Source organism: Lemur catta, chromosome 8, assembly GCF_020740605.2.
Source record: "Lemur catta isolate mLemCat1 chromosome 8, mLemCat1.pri, whole genome shotgun sequence".
Taxonomy (NCBI): Eukaryota; Metazoa; Chordata; class Mammalia; order Primates; family Lemuridae; genus Lemur; species Lemur catta.
The window spans coordinates 62,578,013-62,597,316 of NC_059135.1; the positions used below are offsets into that span (position 1 = coordinate 62,578,013).

The 19,304-nt window shown below is 34.1% G+C and overlaps 1 protein-coding gene across 4 annotated transcripts in view; it reads right to left on the bottom strand.

Moving 5' to 3' along the window:
* SLC4A10 (solute carrier family 4 member 10) overlaps nucleotides 1-19,304 on the bottom strand; it is a 304,278-nt gene that overhangs the window by 150,102 nt on the left and 134,872 nt on the right. For all 4 annotated transcript variants that reach the window (XM_045558894.1, XM_045558891.1, XM_045558893.1 and 1 more), the window contains exon 3: nucleotides 3,340-3,486. In XM_045558894.1, coding sequence (XP_045414850.1) covers nucleotides 3,340-3,486 — 147 coding nt within the window. The remainder of the gene's footprint in view (nucleotides 1-3,339; nucleotides 3,487-19,304) is intronic.

Here is a 19,304-nt window from a genome sequence, read left to right on the forward strand (position 1 = left end):
GTTTGATTTTTTTTCTTGCTGATTTGCTTGAGTTCTTTGTGGATTCTAGTTATTACCCCTTTATCAGATGTATAGCATGTGAATATTTTCTCCCATTCTGTAGGTTGTCTGTTGGCTCTGTTGATTGTTTCCTTGGCTGTGCAGAAGCTTTTTAATTTAATTGGGTCCCATTTATTTATTTTTATTGCTGCTGTGATTGCCCTTGGGGTCTTTGAATTCTCCTCTACCCAATACCTCTTTGGAAGTTGAGTCTGAAGAATTTTCAGACACCTGTAAGAATGACTTAAAAATATTTTTTTTGAAACCTTTCAAGTAAAATAAATATTTCTTAAGTGGACAGAAATTTCCTTTGAAGCTTTCAGCATATAAATCTCATATAGTCTCACCACGCAGAATATCAAAGCCCAAATTAAGTGGGATGGTGTTTAGGACATGGTTTAAGTCTCAGCATGTGACTGGGTACTTGACTATCAAGGCAACTGAACTGACTGTGGAATAGGGATAAAGGCAAACAATTAGTCCCGGAAAAACTGAAAAAAAGTGAAATCCAGGAAGTTCCACCACTTAGAGAGCAGGAGGGTGCCAAACATTTGTCCCTGATAAAACAGATCTTAGGTCTAAATGTCAATAAAGATACTCAGATGGTTGGGAGAGGAATGATGTAGGTGGCATCCAAAAATAGCAGCTGATACATCAGAGGGAGAATCTGGGCCACCTGACTTATTTCCAAGTTTCACCAAATAGAGAGGCAGAAGCTTCTTAGGGTCAATGATTCTTGATCCTAGGTAGATATTAAATCCCTTGGGGTACTTTTTAAAAATACCAGTGGCTAGGGAAACAGCCAAGATTGATTAAATAAAAGTCTTTGCGAGTGGAGCCCAGCATCAATGTTTTTTAAAAGTTCCTCAGTTGATTCTAATGTCCAAAAAGGTTTGACACGCGATGTTCTAGAGTATCACTTGTCAAATCTTTAACATGCATATGTTACTTAAGGATATTGTTAATATACAGATTCTGATTCAGGAGATCTGGAGTGAGGCCTGAGATTCGGCATTTCTAACAAGCTCAAGTGTGATGCCAATATTGCTGGCTCATGGACCTTACTTTGAATAGCAAAGTTTCTAGAAGTGTAGATCTCAACTCTGGCTGCACAGTAGAATTACCTGTGGTACTTTTTTAAAAATACCCATGCTTGGGCTTCAGGCACAGAAATTCTGAATGGTGTGGGGCTTGGGCATCAGTATATTTTTAGAACTCTCAAGTGCAGTCAATATTGAGAACCACTGTTATAGAAAAACTGACATAATGCATAGAGCTTTGGGGGAAAAAGAGGCAGAGGGAACAAGCAAATGATGATAAACACAGTTTATTTTTGTTTGTTTACTAAACATTTCCAAGATGATGTAAATATGATTTTTCAAATACTACAAGATGATGAAAATTCACTATCAAACTTAGTCCAACAGATAATCCATTCCTAGCATCTAAGAGGGAGTCTCTACCAACTATAAGCAGATGGAGCTTAAGTGAAAAAAATATATGCAATCATCTCCTTATTACAGTCCAAGACTCTACCTCATGAAACAGAAAACACCTGAAAATATGGGAAACAGTACATCCTCTACTCTCTGCTCACTGACTCAGAGACAACCATCTTTCTATCATCTAGTACAGGATACTCAGAGTAGTTTTACTTATGTACTCCCCCACCAACAACTATTCCACCCCTGGCAGAAGTACATAGCATTTGAAGAAGTTTAATGCCTATAACCATACAAAGTGATGAAGACAAGAAGTATACTGGCAGCAGCCTGGCTAACCTATCTTAGGATACAGCTAGGTAGATACAGCATGGATACCTTGCCTTGTTTAAAAATGAGTGAAAAGAAAAAAACTGGGAGTCTCTAAAAATACTAAAAATCAATAAAGAGTAAAACTAATCTTGACAGCCCAAAGGAAGATCATAGCTCTGAAAATTATCAACTTCAGGATAAAAAGAAAATGTCCAGAAATAGCTAGGGGATAGACTCTATCAATCAGAAAAACAAAAACTAATTAGGGCAGGAGGAAATGTAAATAAAATAGGATAAGATGAGAAAGAAATTCAAGAAAACTAAAAATCCAACAGCAAAATCAAAACCCATCACAGAAGTAGTAAAATGCAGAATTTATATTGCAGATAATCAAATGGTTCTTTCCAGTGATGTTTTCCCTTTGAAGTAGAAAACAAGATTATCTAGTAAGTGATGGTTGAAAAAAAAAAAGAGGATGTTGGAGAATGGTGAAAAAGTGTGAAAAATAAACCTTTCAAAAGCCAAAGGAATGCAGTAGAATTGGGAGGAGGTGTTGAAGGTCTGCTTGAGTCATGAATTTATAATGATTACAATCCGCCCTGTTGAATGACTATGTCCAGCACAATGTGTCTACTTCGGGAGGAAGGGAGAAAAAAGGAAAACAGAAGAACCTCAACAAAAGTATGATTTTAAAAGAGGGGGTAAATGTATGAATAAAACTAAAACAGGGGACCAAAGGCATTTAGAATACTAGTATTACTAAATAGATTACTAGTAATACTAATAGAATACTGGTGATATTAAACTATTACTAAAATTATATGCTATGAAATCAGAGTAAGATAAGGAAATAAAGACAACATAGATAGAAAAAAAATAGAGGGGTCAAGTAATTACACAAGTAAGTAAGAAGGAGAGAAGCTGTGGTCAGGGAGCAGGGTGAGTGAGTGAGTGACTTCAGAGGTGGAAGAATTCCAGAGGAGTAGGTGCAGTGACAGCAAAGGTCACAGGAAGTGGGAAGGTCGAGGAGTTGAAAGCTAGCTTCTCGGTTATATGATGTACATGGGCTCTCGTGGCACTCAAAAATTGTAAACAACTACAAAAACACATATGGTAGTATTCTGAATATACTTTAAAAGGAAGAACATTCAAAATACTAATAGTAAAACCTTCACATCCTAAGAATGAAATTTGGGCAGCATCAGCAATAGTGTAAATGGGAACTGAATAAAGACATGTTCCCCTGGGTTTTCACACTACAAAGAGCAATGACTATTATTTGTACAAATTATCAAGAGTTTATACAACTAAGCTTTACTACTTAGTTGCATTTCCTATATCATAAATTTAAATCAATTCTCACCTTCACAAAGCAAATGCATTAGAGAAAAACAAAGATCAAGCTTTCTCTCTCCCACTTCTCCCCATCTCTTTTATGAAAGTATAAATAATTTTATGAGTATGAGGTATTACTGCTAATTATAAATTGTACAAGCAAGTATATTATAATCATAAATTTCATAAAAACAAGGAAAAATATTCTTACCAAAAGAAGGTGACTCCCTTCCATCTTCTAATCCCGAATCTCTCTCTCTGTCTCTCTTCCGGTGTTTGTGACCACGATGCCTGTGACGTCGATGGCTTTTCCTTCCTCCCAGGGGCACATGAACTCCAATAAAGAGTGTTCGATGACCTTCATTAGGAAATAAATGCACAAATTAAACTCTGAATTATGCTAAGGCACAAAAGATGATTTACATGTTAATAGAAACTCAATTGACTTCAATCCGGCAAATCATTTTTGAGTGTTTATGTTATGTAAAGCTTGGGGCTTGGCACTGTATTTTCACATATTTCCTAATTAAGTATACCACAGGTTTACCACAAACATTTAAAATACTAATTATTTGGCTATATATTTTGCAATCATCATTAGTTTACTGTCTTTGTAATCTCTCTGTTCCCCATACTTTAATTATATTCTTCTTGTTAGAAAATAATTTGTTTTATCATCTCCCTACCCTCAGCTAACTGTATTAACTCACCAATTCCCCTCCCTTCATAGTTAAGTGTATGAAAAAATCACTATCTTCTAATAAAACAGATTTCACCAAGGTCCCTACTAATGCCAAATCCCATGGAGTTTCTTCAGTACTACTGTTTCTGTCTGTGGCACTTGATACCAGTGACAACCTTCTTCTCCATGATAATACTTTCTCTTGGTCCTTCTCCTCCTTTTCCTTTGTTTCATCCATATTACTTCCTTTGATGATTCTTTTTCTTCTCCATTCAAGGCTGGGAACCCCAGGACTCTGTCCTTGACTTCATGATTTCAATCACAACATATATGCTGCAGGCTCTGGGACCTGCATGTTGATGCCAGTCCTTTCTCTTGGACTGCAAATCTACATATCCACCCATCTGCCAGACATATTCACCTGTACATACTTCCACAGGCATGTCAAACTCAACATTTCTATGGAATTCATCCTTTTCTTTGTCCTACAAGTATTAACTGTCATCTATCTCACGAAATGTACCACTTATCCAATCATCTCAAAGCTCAATGAATTTATCACCAAGTCCCAACTCCTAAACACCTCTTGAAACCATGCCCTCTTCAATATCCCTACTGGTTTTGTCTTAGTTCGGACCATTATCATATCTTATCAGGACTATTAGAACATTCTCCTTACCATTTTTTCCCTAACTCCAATCTTGTCCCACCTCTTATCCATCCTGAATGCTGATGCCTTTTAAAAAAATGCAAATCTGACTATATTATACCCTTGCTTTAAACTCATTGTTTTCTGTTGTCTATGGGATAAAATTTTTAATACTTTAAATATTTTAATATATATTTTAGATGTTTTTAATAAAGTCTCTAAATATTTTCACATTTTAATACTCCAAACAATATCTGACTTCTGCCTATTTCTCCAGGCATACTTTTAAATACACTCTGCCTCACACACTACAAGCCAGTGTGTGCTCCCTCATACCTGAATAGACAGGTATTCTCAGGTCTCTCTACTGTTACTTAATGCTGTTTTCACATAGGGTTGCAAACTAGTAAAGATGATGTGATAGAAAATCAGGGTATCAAAGGCAAGACTTGGGCTAGAATGGCTAACCACTGAATCCAGGATGAAGAGGGAGAAGCCTGATTAACCAGGAGACAGAAAACTTCAAGGAGTTGGAGGTTCCAAGGGGAGTGAGAAATAGACTCAAAGGTAGTGAAAAAGTAGGATTGAAGCTGGGTCCACATGAGGAATTGTTAAGAATTCAGAGGAGGTGCTGTTCTGGATAATGGTAAGATCTGGTATGTGCTTGTGCAAACAGGTTGCTACACAGAGACATCTTTTGATATGATTATTTGGCAACTTTCTATTTTCTTTGATGAGGTGTCTGTTCAGATATTTTCCCATTTTGTAATTGAATTGTTTGTTTTTTATCACTGAGTTTTGAGACTTCTTCGTATATTATGTATATAAGTTGTCCCAGTGAGTTCAGGCTGCTATAACAAAAATACCATAGACTGGTATCTTAAACAACAAAAATTTATTTCTCACAGTTCCAGAGTCTGGGGAGTTCAAGATCAAGGGGATGGCCAATTGATTTCTGGTGAGGGCCTTGTTTTCAGATAGATGCCTTCTCCCTGTATCCTCATGTGGCAGAGAGAGAGATCATCTCTCTTATGTCTCTTCTTATAAGGGCACTAATCCCATTCATGAATGTTCTACCTTCATAACCTAATTACCTCCCAAAGGCCCCACCTTCAAATATCATTACACTGAGGATTAGGGTTTCAACATATGAGTTTTAGAAGGGACATAAACATTCAGTCCATAGCGTTTCACCCCTGGCCAAACCCAAGGTCACCTAAATTTTCTCTTGTTATCTTCTAGAAGTGGTTTAGTTTTGTGTTTTACATTTAGGTCTATGATCTATTTTGAGTTAATCTTTATAAAAGGCATAAGGTTTCTGTTCAGATTCTAATCTAAATACCTAATTAGTTCACGAGATACTTACCCAAATAAGTTGAAAACCTATGCCCACACAAAAACCTAGACATAAATATTGATAGCAGTTTTCTTCATAAGTGTCAAAAATGGGAAGCAACCATGATGTTCTTCAACAGATGAGTGAATAAACAAACTATGGTACATCCATACGATGGAGTATTATTCAGCAATACAGTTGTCCCCCCTTATCTGTGGTTTTGCTTTCCTCAGATTCAGTTACTGCAGTCAACCGAGGTCAAAATTATTAAGTGGAAAATTCCAGAAATAAACAATTTATAAGTTTTATATTGAGTGCCATTCTCACTAGCAAAATAAAATCTTGAACTCTCTTGCTTTGTCCCTCCCTATCCTACCCAGGACATGAATCATCCCTTGTCTACCATATCCACACTTTATATACTCCCTGCCTGTTAATCACTTAGTAGCCATCTCAGTTATCAGATCAACTGTCACACATTGCAGTGCTTGTCTTCGAGTAGCCCTTATTTTATTTAATAATGTCCCTAAAGCACAAGAATAGTGATGCTGACATGTTATAATTGTTCGATTTTATTATTCATTATTATTTATTATTGTTGTTTATCTCTTACTGTGCCTAATTTATAAATTAAACTTTATCAAAGGTGTGTATGTATAGGAGAAAACACAGTATATATAGGGTTTGGTACTATCTGAGGTTTCAGGCATCCACTGGAAGTCTTGGAACATATCCTCCACATATAAGGAAGGACTACTGGAAAAAGAAATGAGCTATCAACCACAAAAAGACATGGAAAAACCTTAAATCCATATTGGTAAGTGAAAGGACAGTCTTAAAAATGTGTATATTTATATGATTACAACTATATGACATTCTGGAAGAGTTAAAACTATAGAGACAGTAAAAATATCAGTAGTTGTCAGGGGGTTCAGGGACTGGCGTAGGGATGATAGTTGGAGCAGAAGGCATTTTTAGGGAAGTTAAACTATCCTATATGATATTGTAATGAAGGATACATGACATTATACATCTGTCAAAACTCATACAACTGTCCAACACAGAGTGAATCCTAATGTAAACTATGGACTTTGACTTATGATAACCTATTAATACTGGTTCATCAATGGTAACAAATGTACTGCACTAATGCAAAATATTAATAACAGATGAAACTGTGTGCAGCAGGGAGAGGGAACTATGGGAACTCTCTTGTGCAATTTCTTTGTAAATCTAAAACTGCTTTAAAAGAGCAAGTCATAAATTTTTTTTAAAGTCAAGGTTAATAGTTACTCATAGCACTGGGTAACTATAGAGAAATTTCCTTTATGAGGAAGCAAAAGTATAAGCAAATAAGGGAATATTGGTTTTAGCAACTAGATTATATATAAGAGAGTATTATATTGGAAGAAAGAAAAACCTTTTAAGGAAACATATATTAGGTTTAAAAAATCTTACTTTCTCAAATGCCAAGTAGTAAAATGCTATAATGGCAATACTGTGGACTGAAAGTTAGTGTCCCCATAAAGTTCATGTGTTGAAGCCCCAACCCAACTGTATTTGGATATAGGGCTGTTATGGAGGTAATTAAGGTTAGCCAAGACAAGAGTCCTCAGAATGAAACCTACCTTGCTAGCAGCCTTGATCTTGAACTTCCCAACCTTCTGAACTATCAGAAATAAATTTCTGTCGTTTAAGCCACCCAGTCTGTGGTATTTTGTTATGGCAGCTCCAGTCGACTAATATAGCAAGAAAGCCCTAAATCAAAATCCTTATAGTAACATTAAGTTTCAGAAGACAAGTAATTGAAGTTATGAGATTCCTAAAATATTCAATATATATTTAGGCTGCTGGTGTTCTTAGAAATGGATAACTAAATTCTACTAAATGGATAACTAAATGAATTTGTCTACTTTATTTGCTATATTTTTAACTAAATTATGTAATTTTTTTATTAAGAACAAAAAATGAAATACTTATTTTTGTGAGACAGTGTTAAAATACCTCCAAATTCTAGAAGGATTGGCAGGAAATTACAGAATAGGTCATTCCTCTATTGCTGGAAGAAAATCTGATATTGTATATTAATATATTTCAGTCAGTAAGAGATATTAATCTCTTATAATCCTAAAAATAATTATAGCTCAATCCTCGGGAAAACTGCAAGCTGAAAAATAGTTTCTATATTTGGTTTTCTGTCCTGTACAGATCCATGTAAGCAAGTGAAAATGGTAATTGGTTCAATTAACTGATTGTAGATAATTAAAGTACACAAAGCCCCTTAATAATTAAAAAAAGGCTTGATTTTGGACAAACAAAATAAAGTGAATTAATATCTATGTGTATCTGATCCTATTTATTATTATACTTGCCACAATAGTAAGTTATATTATGTGGGAAAGTATAGAGTAGTATAATAATTAAAATCATGATCTCTGAGACAGAGTCAAATGCTTGCATTAAAAATCTCATCTCTGTCATTATATTTACGTAACCTTGAAAAAATCACTTTATCTCTTTAAGCCAATTACTTCATCTATAAAATGAAAATATTAGTATCTATCTCATTCAGAAAATGCTTTTTATCATTCATGAAACAAAAGGTTGAAAAAGGTTAAGTCCCACAATTAAACAAATCTACTCAAATGCCTTTGGAGTTTGAGCCAAACCAAGAAAGTACAGGGAGTTTTGGGAAGTAACCAGTTGCTACCTTTTGTTGAGGAGGAGAGTGTTGAAAGTGTAGTTGCCATTTTTCTTTTTAAGTTAAAGATACATATATCGGTTGAGAGAAAATACAATTTCCCCATAAAGGAAAAAAAGGTTTACAAATATTGCTGTCTGAGCACAAATCTTGCTAACAAATATGGGATTTTTTACAGTATTTGTTAAAATAAGTTGTGTGGATATTATTGTGTTGAGTAAATTCAGAATTATTGAAAATATTTTAATTATGTAAGTACCAGTATTGAAACAATTCTTGATATGACTGTGCTCATAGTATACTGAATGCTTACAGAATGCAATGGAGCAAAGAGATGCATTTGGAGACTATGATTAACAATACTAGTAATAAACTACTCTCCTTCATTTAGCTGGCAGGGAAGGGGTCCAGCTATCTACTTTTGAAAAGAATAGTGTTTTTTTTTTTCTAGGTGAAATGAATATAACACAGCTGGTACATAATTACTGCGTTGCTACAGAAATTTAGATGTGTCAATCATGGGAAAAGGTCAAGAACCTTAAGCTGAATAAGCACATAAGCTTTAATTCCATGGAGACTCTAACAGAGTCAGAAAACACAACAAGGCTTCATTTATCATAATATATCACAGAACTCTAGCAGAAATTCTCTGCTAAGGGAAAATAATAGAGAGAAAGAAGAAAGAGACCAAGAGGGTATGAGTGTGTGTGTATAGCAAAGAGGTATTATTAGGCTACTGCACTGTTGTTCCGTATGTTGTTTCGCTAAAAGAAAAAGAAAGTATTACACCAGTGCTGGTCACGGTTGCCTGACCCTGGGATGGTATTTATAATCGTTACAAAACAAAGGGCCTCATGAAGGTGACTATTCCAGATAGAAAGTAGAAATCTTGAAAGTCCTATAGTTGCTCATCAAAAGACCCATAGTCTGAGATTTACTAGTTTAGAAGGTACTGTGGCATATTTTCAAAAATACTATTTCTTACAAGTTTATAACACTGTCTTACCTAAAACATAGCAACTAAATTAACTTTTTAACTTGAGATAGCAGTGCTATTTTTAATCTTGGAATATGATAAGTACTCAACATTTCTTAAGTGGATGAATTCTAATAGTATGTATTTTCTAAGAAAAAAAAAGACATGAGAACTCCTAATTTTGGTAGGTTGTAAAACAGCTTAATGCTGGATGTTTACAGTGCTCAGAGAGCCTAGAGTTCAAATCATAAAAAAAAAAGTTCAGCAATGAAAAAAAAACAGCAAATAATACAAATTAGAATGGACATAAAAAGCATTAAATAATTCCAATCTGTAATAAAGCAAATGTTCTTTCACAAATAAAGCAAATATTCATCCACACTAGAGTAAAATCAAGAATAATGAGCAGTGAAAGTTTCATGGAGAAGGTGGGACTTGAATTAGTCTTAAACAATAAGTAGGGTTTGAATCAGCAGAGGAGTAAGAAGTCTAGAAATAGGAGATAGTGTGAGCAAAAACAGAAGAATAATTTGGGTAGATAATGTGAGGTTCATGTCAGAACAGGGGGAATAAGACAAGGTGAGATAGAGCATACATTTGTATAATCACAAAAGTTTGAAATTTGACTATTATTTTAAAACATTTATGTTTTGTTGTTTTATTTTGCAAGGAAGAGTGTGCAAATAGATCAACATCTATTCTGGGATACTTAAAAAAAAATGAATGCAAAAGAGAAGGTGGTATTTCCTTACGTCTCCAACCCCATTTTAATTAAATTACAATTTCTGAGCAATCCTGCTACTTTGCTTCAGGGAAACAGGTTAGGAAACGAACAAAAAATGTAAAATTGTAAAATTTTCCATATTCAGTTTTATATTATATTAACTCAAAAGACATGTACACATGTAAAAATGGGTCATTCTGAAAATTACGGTAATTAGGAACAGAAAGGCTTGTTTGGAAAAACTGAAGAGTTGCTGAGGAGAAAAACAAGAGATTTCCATGAGAAAAGTTGATGTAATTCAACAGTGAAACTGAAGGGATAAAACACAACATCTGAAAGTGAAGATAAAAAACCCTTGGCATTTCTGGAGAGATGTTTACAAATGAGAAATAAATAAATAATATGGTACATATTTTTTAAATGGCCACAATATTTTAGCAGCTTATTCCCTCAAGAGGTGGAATGTATTCCTCCAACCTTTGAATCTGGACTTGTCACGTGACTTGCTTTGACCAACGGGACATTAGCAAATGTGACACAAACAGATGTGTGAAAGGTACTTATGCATTGGTTCTTACCCTCTGTTGCTTCTGGAACTAATACCAGCATATAAACTGTAAGGCTGGTGGCAGGCACCCCTCCCCTCTCTAATGGAAAAAGAAGAAGCCCACAAGACCTGGCAAGGACAATGCCTGCAAGGCCCAGCTAAGTTAAAGGATGACCACACCTGGATGGTTACCCTGATAAGAGTCTCAGTTCCTGGAGTCCACACATACCACCGGCCCCTCCTATTTCTCAATACTCACCCTAAAACTGCAACAAAGAAATTCCTCACTCTTCGTGCCAAAATCTTCCCACCCAAGAAACCCCCACCCCTGGCCCTAAAAACATATATAAACCCACTTAAAACTTCTGGGCGATGCGACTTCTCGGGTCTCTCTCTCTCTTCCAGGACCCAAGAATCTCACCCAGGCCCCTGTCTTGGGACCCGTTACCCTCACCCAGGAGTGCCCCAATAAAGCCTCTTTACTTACCCCTTTCAACTCTGCTTGTCTTTCTTTCTCTGGCACCGGCCAATCCAAAAAACCTTACATAAACATGCCTAGGCTAGCTAGCTGTATGATAAGACACCAGATAGAGAGAACCCCTAGTTGATAGGATCCAGCTGAGGACCTCATAAACCAGCCAGCCTGAGCTGCCAAACCACCAGCTGATTGTATTATAGATGCAGGAGCCAGCCAACTCAGATCAGAAGAACTAACCAGCTGAGTCCAACTCAAATTGACAAGCTATAAAATTATGATCTAAATAATGCGGTTGCTATTTGAAGCCACCAAGTTTGGAGAGGGTTCATTAACATGCAATAGCTGAGAGGTAAAAATTATTTGGAAGAAAAGTTAAGAAACTATAAAAGACAGATGGACAGAATATAAAATACAGTGTTGAAAGAAACAGAGGAAAGTAATTCAAATTGGAAAATAATTGGAAATGTTAACGAATGACAGACATCTCAATGGAAAGACAAATTAACAAGAATGTGACTGACATTGATAGGGATAACAAACCATGTATAAGAACCTACTACTTAAGTGTACAAGCTGAGGATACTAGAAAAGGCAAACAAAATTCAAGGCAGAATATAAGTAAGTGCCAAGTCATTTGGTACTTGAGACAGCTGTAAGAGTTAAGAGCTGAAAAAAAGAAACTTACCTTTATGGAGAACCTATAATGTGCCATTACTATGCTAAGTGTTTCATTTATATTTTCTCATTGAGTCTTCACATAATCCTTATAAACTGTGGACTATTTCCCCTAATTTACAGGTAAGGAAATGAGGTTCAAAAAAAGCAACTTGCTGATAAGTAAGTTCTGGAGATCTGCCATAAGCATAGTGCCTATAGCTAACAACTGTATTGTATACCTAAAATCTTCCAAGAGGGTAAATCTTACATTGTGTTCTTATCACACACATACACACAAATAACGATAATAAAAGGAGCAGAAGCAAACTTTGGGAGGTGATGGATATAATAATATTAGTATCTATGGCTTTGATGCTAGTAATGATTTCATGGTTATATACTTGCCCAAACTCAGTGAGTTGTATACATTAAATATTTACAGCTTTTTACCTGCCAGTCATACCTCAATAAAGTTAAAAAACAAAAGGATCAATTTGCCCCAGACCACACAGAGACCGAATCAAGTCAAAATCGGATCTACCAAATCAGTCTAATTTTATCACATGTAACTGTCAGTATACACTCTCTTATAACCTTGTACTTCCTTATAAAACTTTTCAAAATTTCAATGAAATAACATAGTATAATGAATTGTATAATGCCTATGATAGGTTCTATAGGCTGTAACATGGTCTTTCTAATCATGTTAATATTCCCAGTTCCTGGCACATTAAAAGCTCAGTAGGTGTTTATTGAATAAAAAAATGAATGACATCAAATCTAAAGTCTTTTTTACAGCATTGTATGCTGGAGTAGGGCTGGAATATTAAAAAAAATGGCTCACAGAGAATAGGACTTTAAGGAAGATAAGATCTTTATCGGCAGGTAAAAAATAGATAATATGCCTTGTGAAGGGAGGCACAGGAACACAGAGGGACCAGGGACATATATTAGCATACCTTGCATAAATTTTTATTAGGAAGTAAAAAGAATTTTTGTCTCCTTAAACATTAGTTGCAATAAAACTGGACTTATACTGACATACAGAAACTATGTTTCTTATTTTTCAATGATTTTTTATAGGATATATTTTTACAAAAACAATGGCTTGCACTCTACCAGGTTATTTAACCTGGCAGCAGTGGTGTGTTGGAGCTGGTTTACCCGCGCTCACTAGAACCAGATGTGCACATCTCATCTTAACTCTGTGTTAGTGGAAACACCTCAGTGACATGAAATCAGCCATAGAGAAAGTATTTAACCACAGAGATTGTCAAATGCTACAAATGAAGGCTATTGGGGAGGCAGGAGGATAAAGGGGGAGAACAGGAGGATTATTAGAACACCACTACCTGGTGCCTGGTGGAACATCCTAATTTTCTTGTTTTAGTTACTGACAATTTTCTATATCCAAAAGAGTAATCTGATCAATTTACCCTAATAAAGCAAGTATATTAGACCTGTACTGCAATTATATCCATCTTTTTCAGTGTGTCTACCTCAGGTATACTCAATGTATAAAAGGTTACAGGACACACATAGAACATTTTGGTTATGCCCATATAGATTCCTACAGCACTTATGGGTGGGTGGAAATAGCATTGCCAGAAGTGAGTGATCCAGGGAAAGCACAAAAGAATAAGAATTAAAAAATCAGTGACAAATATGGAGAGAAACCAACATTTAAAAGATAAGTGAGAGATGTCAACGGTTGAAAGAAATAGATAGAACCTCTTATATTATATGTAAGAGTGTATACAGGTATAATCATTCTGGAAGATGGTATCAAAATTTTAGCTTTATAACATTTTGATCCAGTGATTCTCCATCTGAGAATTTATACCAGGAATATCATCAAGTACAGAGATGCATACATAATAATGTTAGTAGCAGCCTTGTTTAAAAGAGAAAAATAGGAAATACTCAAAATGTCCATTGATAAGGAATTGTTTAAAGGAAGCAAGGAACAACTGTGCAATAAAGTGATATGTCCCAATTAAAATGGATAATATCTATATTTTTTAAAATGGAAAGATGTTGATTTTTTTATTAAAAGAGAGCACCTTAAAAGATAAAATGTGCCATAATTCCATTTATATATAATTTAGCTATAATTATGTGTCTATTTATGATACATAATTAAATTAATATTCTGTTCATAATATCAATTCTGTATTCTGTTCAGATTATTAGTAGTAATTACTTCTGGGTAGTGGATTTTCAGATTGTTGTTTTGTTTGCCTTCTTTATACTTTTCCAAATTTCTTGGATTTTTCTGAGTATTATTTAAATAATTTTTAAAGCAATAAAACTATTTTAATTTTTAGGAACAATACAGGAGCTTCAGGATGGATAAGAATGGCTAGTGGATAACACAGAAAAAATATCAAGGAAGAAATGGTCTGAAAACAGAAGCAGCCAAGGGAAGAAAGTTGAGAGAAGATAAGTTTGAAAATTAAAGTTTTAAAAGCAACAGTGAATTCAAAAGGGCTGAGGACAGAGGGCCACTACAGTTGGCAATTAAGAGCACTATTTTAATAGTTAGATATAATGTATTTTAATAAACCTTAAGAGAAAATTAGTGAGATAGCATGAGAAATGCCATTCACATATAAATGTTTCAATTTTGTAAACATGCCTTTGTTTTCATGAACAATATTGTTATTAACTTCACTCTTGTTACTGATGCTACAGTTTTGGATTAATCACTGTGATGTCATAAAATGCTTTCTTCTTATATTACCATCCAATTAAATAATGACAATTTACCATCACAAGAAACAAACTGAGTTATACAAAGGAAAAACATAGGGATAATTTTAAATAATTTAGCTCAAAATTAGAAATTCTTTTGCTAATAAGCCTGTAATATTTTTATTACAAATGCACCTAAGATATTTAGAAGCACTTTGAAAGTAATAAAAAAGAATATGTATAATTTTCCTGCTCCAGAGACCAGACAAAAAGCTTATTTTACCAGCAGAAAATTGAAATTTTACTTTCTTTCAATCATTTTGATTTCCTTTATTATCTTCCTACCTGAAACTCATTAAGGAGTAGAAATGAGAGAAAAGGGAAGGAAAGAGAATCAGATTTTTTCATTGTGTTTTCAGCAGCTCTGACATACCATGGGAGGTAGGAATGACTAGGTAGGCAGGAAACAGGGAAGATAAAATGGGGAAGCAAACGCATAGAACTAGAGAGAAGAATGGTGGTTATCAGGGGCTGAAGTGTTTGGGGGGATGGTGGTCAAAGGATACAGAATTCCAGTTAGATAGCAGGAATAAGTCCAAGAGACCCATTGTCCAACGTGGTGATTACAGTTAATAACAATATATTGTATTCTGGAAAAATACCAAAAGAGTGGATGTTATGCTCTCACCACAAAAATGATAATTATGTGAGGTACTGCATGTGTTAATTAGCTAGATTTAGTTATTCCATAATGTTTACATATACTTCAAAACATCATGCTGTACATGATAAATATATACAATTTTATCTATTTAAAAATAATAAAAATTTTTAAAAGAGTAGGGAAGCAAACAGGTTGGCTGGGAGAAAATATAAAAGAGAACATTCAGAATAGTAATCTAGAATACTGGTATGCCAATACGGAATTAATTCTATCAGGGTTCCAGTGATTCTAGCACTACTAAAGTTATGGATGTATATTATCCAAAAATCAAGACCATCACCACTTTCAATTATTATTTAATACTTGTTCATTATTATCAGTATTTATATCAATTGATATTTTAAATGTAAACATCTATGTGCAAAGTGGCCACAATAATTTTTTGTCCCCACTGGGGTCTAAAATTCAAGTGCCCTATTGACAGCACCACAATCTAACCTCCTTGGAGAACGAAGAGCATGAAACAAAAACTTGGCTCAGTGCCATCAGTGTGTGGCTCAGTACCCCATTAGCACTTAATTAATAGTGGTGAATGCTGATGACTTCCCGCGAAATGTCTTAATTGCTAGCTATTCCTGCTTATTTTGCCAGAGTAGAAAGGAGATAACCTGTGAAGGCTATGTATTGCATGCAGCTGAAGAACTCTTAGCATAGCTGTAGGAGTAAAATTAGCAGCTGAAATAGAGATTTAAGAATTTAACCAAAAAGTAGACTAAGTCAATCTCCTTCAAAATGTCACTTTCATAGTACTACCCCAACACTATTAAACTGTATAACCAAATAATCAACATACTTAAGTCTCAGAGGTCTGGAAAACTCAACAAAAGTATACTGTTAATATAAACCTATGTAGTAAATATTAAGAAGCTTTGGTCATTTGTGGTTTGTCTTCAAAGTATTAAATATTTTTCAAGAAAAATATTTAAGGATTAAAGGAACAATTTCTTGCTGTATAATTTCCTCTTTTAATATTTATAGGATTATATTTAATGTAATAAAAATGAATTTCTTTTCATCTATTATATCTCTGAAATAGTGATTGGCTGAAAATGTTACATATACATACACACACACACATAGTTCTGATTCACAAAGAATATGTCACATGTCACATTAAAGAGCAAATACCCCAAATACTGTACTGTGCCATTGAAAGGTAGAGAATAGTACTTAACAGAGCCTGACTTATAAGGAACTATGAAGGGAGATTAACAATATGGGTTCTTGTTCTAAAGTTGGCTGCCTAAAAGCTGGCATTCTAAGTTAGGGATGTAAAGTCTATAATTAAAATTCCCAAATTATGAAACTACAAATTTGCAGAATTTCTTAGCCACATATACACATATGTTACTATCCTCATGCAAACATGTGTCTACAAGTACTTGCAAATGATCTAATAAACGGTGATCAAATTTAGAAAAATCTTTTAGATCTTTTAGATTTTCCAAATTTACCTTGAAATACAGTAAACTATAAAAGCTAAGTATAGATAATTATCAAGTTGCCTCTCACTCTAAATAAACAAATAGCAAAAATGAATTATATTTCAAAATGAATTGATGTGATTCGCACAAATTAAGTGAAACAGTTAAAATGAAGAAATATAAAACATCAAACATCTGCAAGTTAATTTAGAAATGAAAGTAAATTCCATTATTAAAGACTTTAAAAGAATATTCTCTTATTTAGTTCTTATTCCTAAGATACCCATGGGAAAACAGAACAATTTATTATAAAATGTGCACAGGTGTCAAAGATACCTCAATAAGAGACTGAAATTTACTATTGGTTATTTTTTCTGAAATGTTAAGTTTTAGTCTATCTCCCTAGTTCTCATCCTCAGAGATCAGTGTTTGGCAGGCAAAACCTACAATTTCAAATGAATCCTGTATAATTAACTACAGTAGTCATTACCAGTGGAACAAATACCACTTAGAACTGCCCCATTAATTGACATTGATCCTATAATCAAAAATACTAAATTGCACAAAAATTAATCAACCAATAATGGCAGGAAAAAATTTTTTTTCAAAGAAAGACATTTGAAATAAGAAGGCCATAAGATTATTAATTTTGTGAATATAAAACCAGTCTCCAATGGAAGAGTGACTTTCCTATTTATGCGAATGAATTCCAGTCTAATGATTATTTGCTAACTATAAAACTTTTCAAATTTTTGCAAAACTATTTGGGAAACTATTGTGATATGGGTACTAACTAAATACTAAATTCCTTATTGCTTCATAATAGGACAGTATGAACTTTTAAAAAATAGTCATGAAAAAGTAAATAATCATGCCCAAGTCTTTCTTTTGCATTTAAATCCTTGCTCTACCAGTTACTAGTCATGTGACCTGGGCAAGTTTAATCTTCTGTGCTTTGGTTTCTTCCTTGTAAAATGGAGATATAGTACTTATCGCACTGAGTGACTCAAAGATTAATTCTTTCTCTGCTCTCTGACCTACTTCATGTAAGGACTGAAACTTTATATCCAGTCACATTTTATGCCCCACAAACAGTCCCAATGCTTTAGTCACATCATATTTGCCATTCCCAGCATATAACAGATTCTTCCTTCTTTGCTTTCAGAACTCCTATTCATCCTTCAATGCCTACTTCTGTCTCTGTGAAGCCAACATTAGTTTCTCCCAGCAGAATCCACTTTCTACTTCTACTGGCAATTTGTATATATAGTGAGGAGCTGCATAATGGTATTTCAGTCAATGATGGACTGCTTATAGGATGGTGGTTCCACAAGATTATAATGGAGCTGAAAAATTTCTATCATCTAGTGATGATAGACCTTCATAATGTCATAGTGCAATTACTTTTATTTTTATAAGTTTAGTGTAGCCTAAGTATACAGTGTTTTATAAAATCTACAGTAGTATACAGTAACATCCTAGGCCTTCAGATTTACTCACCACCCACTCACTGACTCAACCTGAACAACTTCCAGTCCTGCAAGCTCCATTCATGGTAAGTGCCTTATATAGGTGTATTATTTTTTATCTTTTTAATCATATTTTTACTGTACCTTTTCTATGTTGACATATACTTATATATACAAATACTTGCCATTGTGTTACAATTGCCTACAGTATTCAGTATAGTAACATACTGTACAGGTTTGTAGCCTAGGAGTCATAGGATACACCTGCCATATAGCTAGATGATTAGTAGGCTATACCATCTAGGTTTCTGTAAGTACACTCTATTATGTTCTCACAATGATAAAATTGCCTAACATTTCTCAGGACCTATCCTTGTTAAGTGATGCATGACTGTACTTCTTTATTACAATGATCTATACTCAAACTTCTACCTGTACACAAGCATCTTGAGGGCAGAAGTTGCATCTTATTTATGCTTATATCTATACCTACAATCTCACCCAATATGTTTACCTAAAGATATATTTTAATCACATGTACCCTGTAAAGATATAAAAAAGACACATGAAATCTAGATCACCATAGCTAATAAACAATTCCTGATATCAATTAAATTAATATTTCCTAATGGTTTAATCCTCTTACTTGAAGTTATGGATTGACTAGATATCCACATTTGGTATGATCTTTTTTATTTCTGTTCTATCAATTGTGATATCTCACCTTTCATTTCTGATTTTATTTATTTGAATCTTCTCTTTTTTTTTATTAAGTCTCACTGAAGGTTTGTCAATTTTGTTTAACTTCTCAAAACCAACTCTTGTGTCACTGATTTTTTCTATTGTTTTTCTAGTCTTTATTTTGTTTATTTTTGCTCTTATCTTTATTATTTCTTTCCTCCTACTAACTTTGAGCCTAGTTTGTTCTTCTTTATCTAGTTTCTTCAAATGTAGAATTAGGTTGTTTATTTGAGATCTCTATTCTTTCCTAATGTAGACTTTTATTGCTATAATCTCTTTTAATACTATTTTTGCTTCATCCCATAAATTCTAGTATGTTGTATTTTAATTTTTGTATTTCTCAAGATATTTTCTAATTTCCTTTTTGTTTTCTT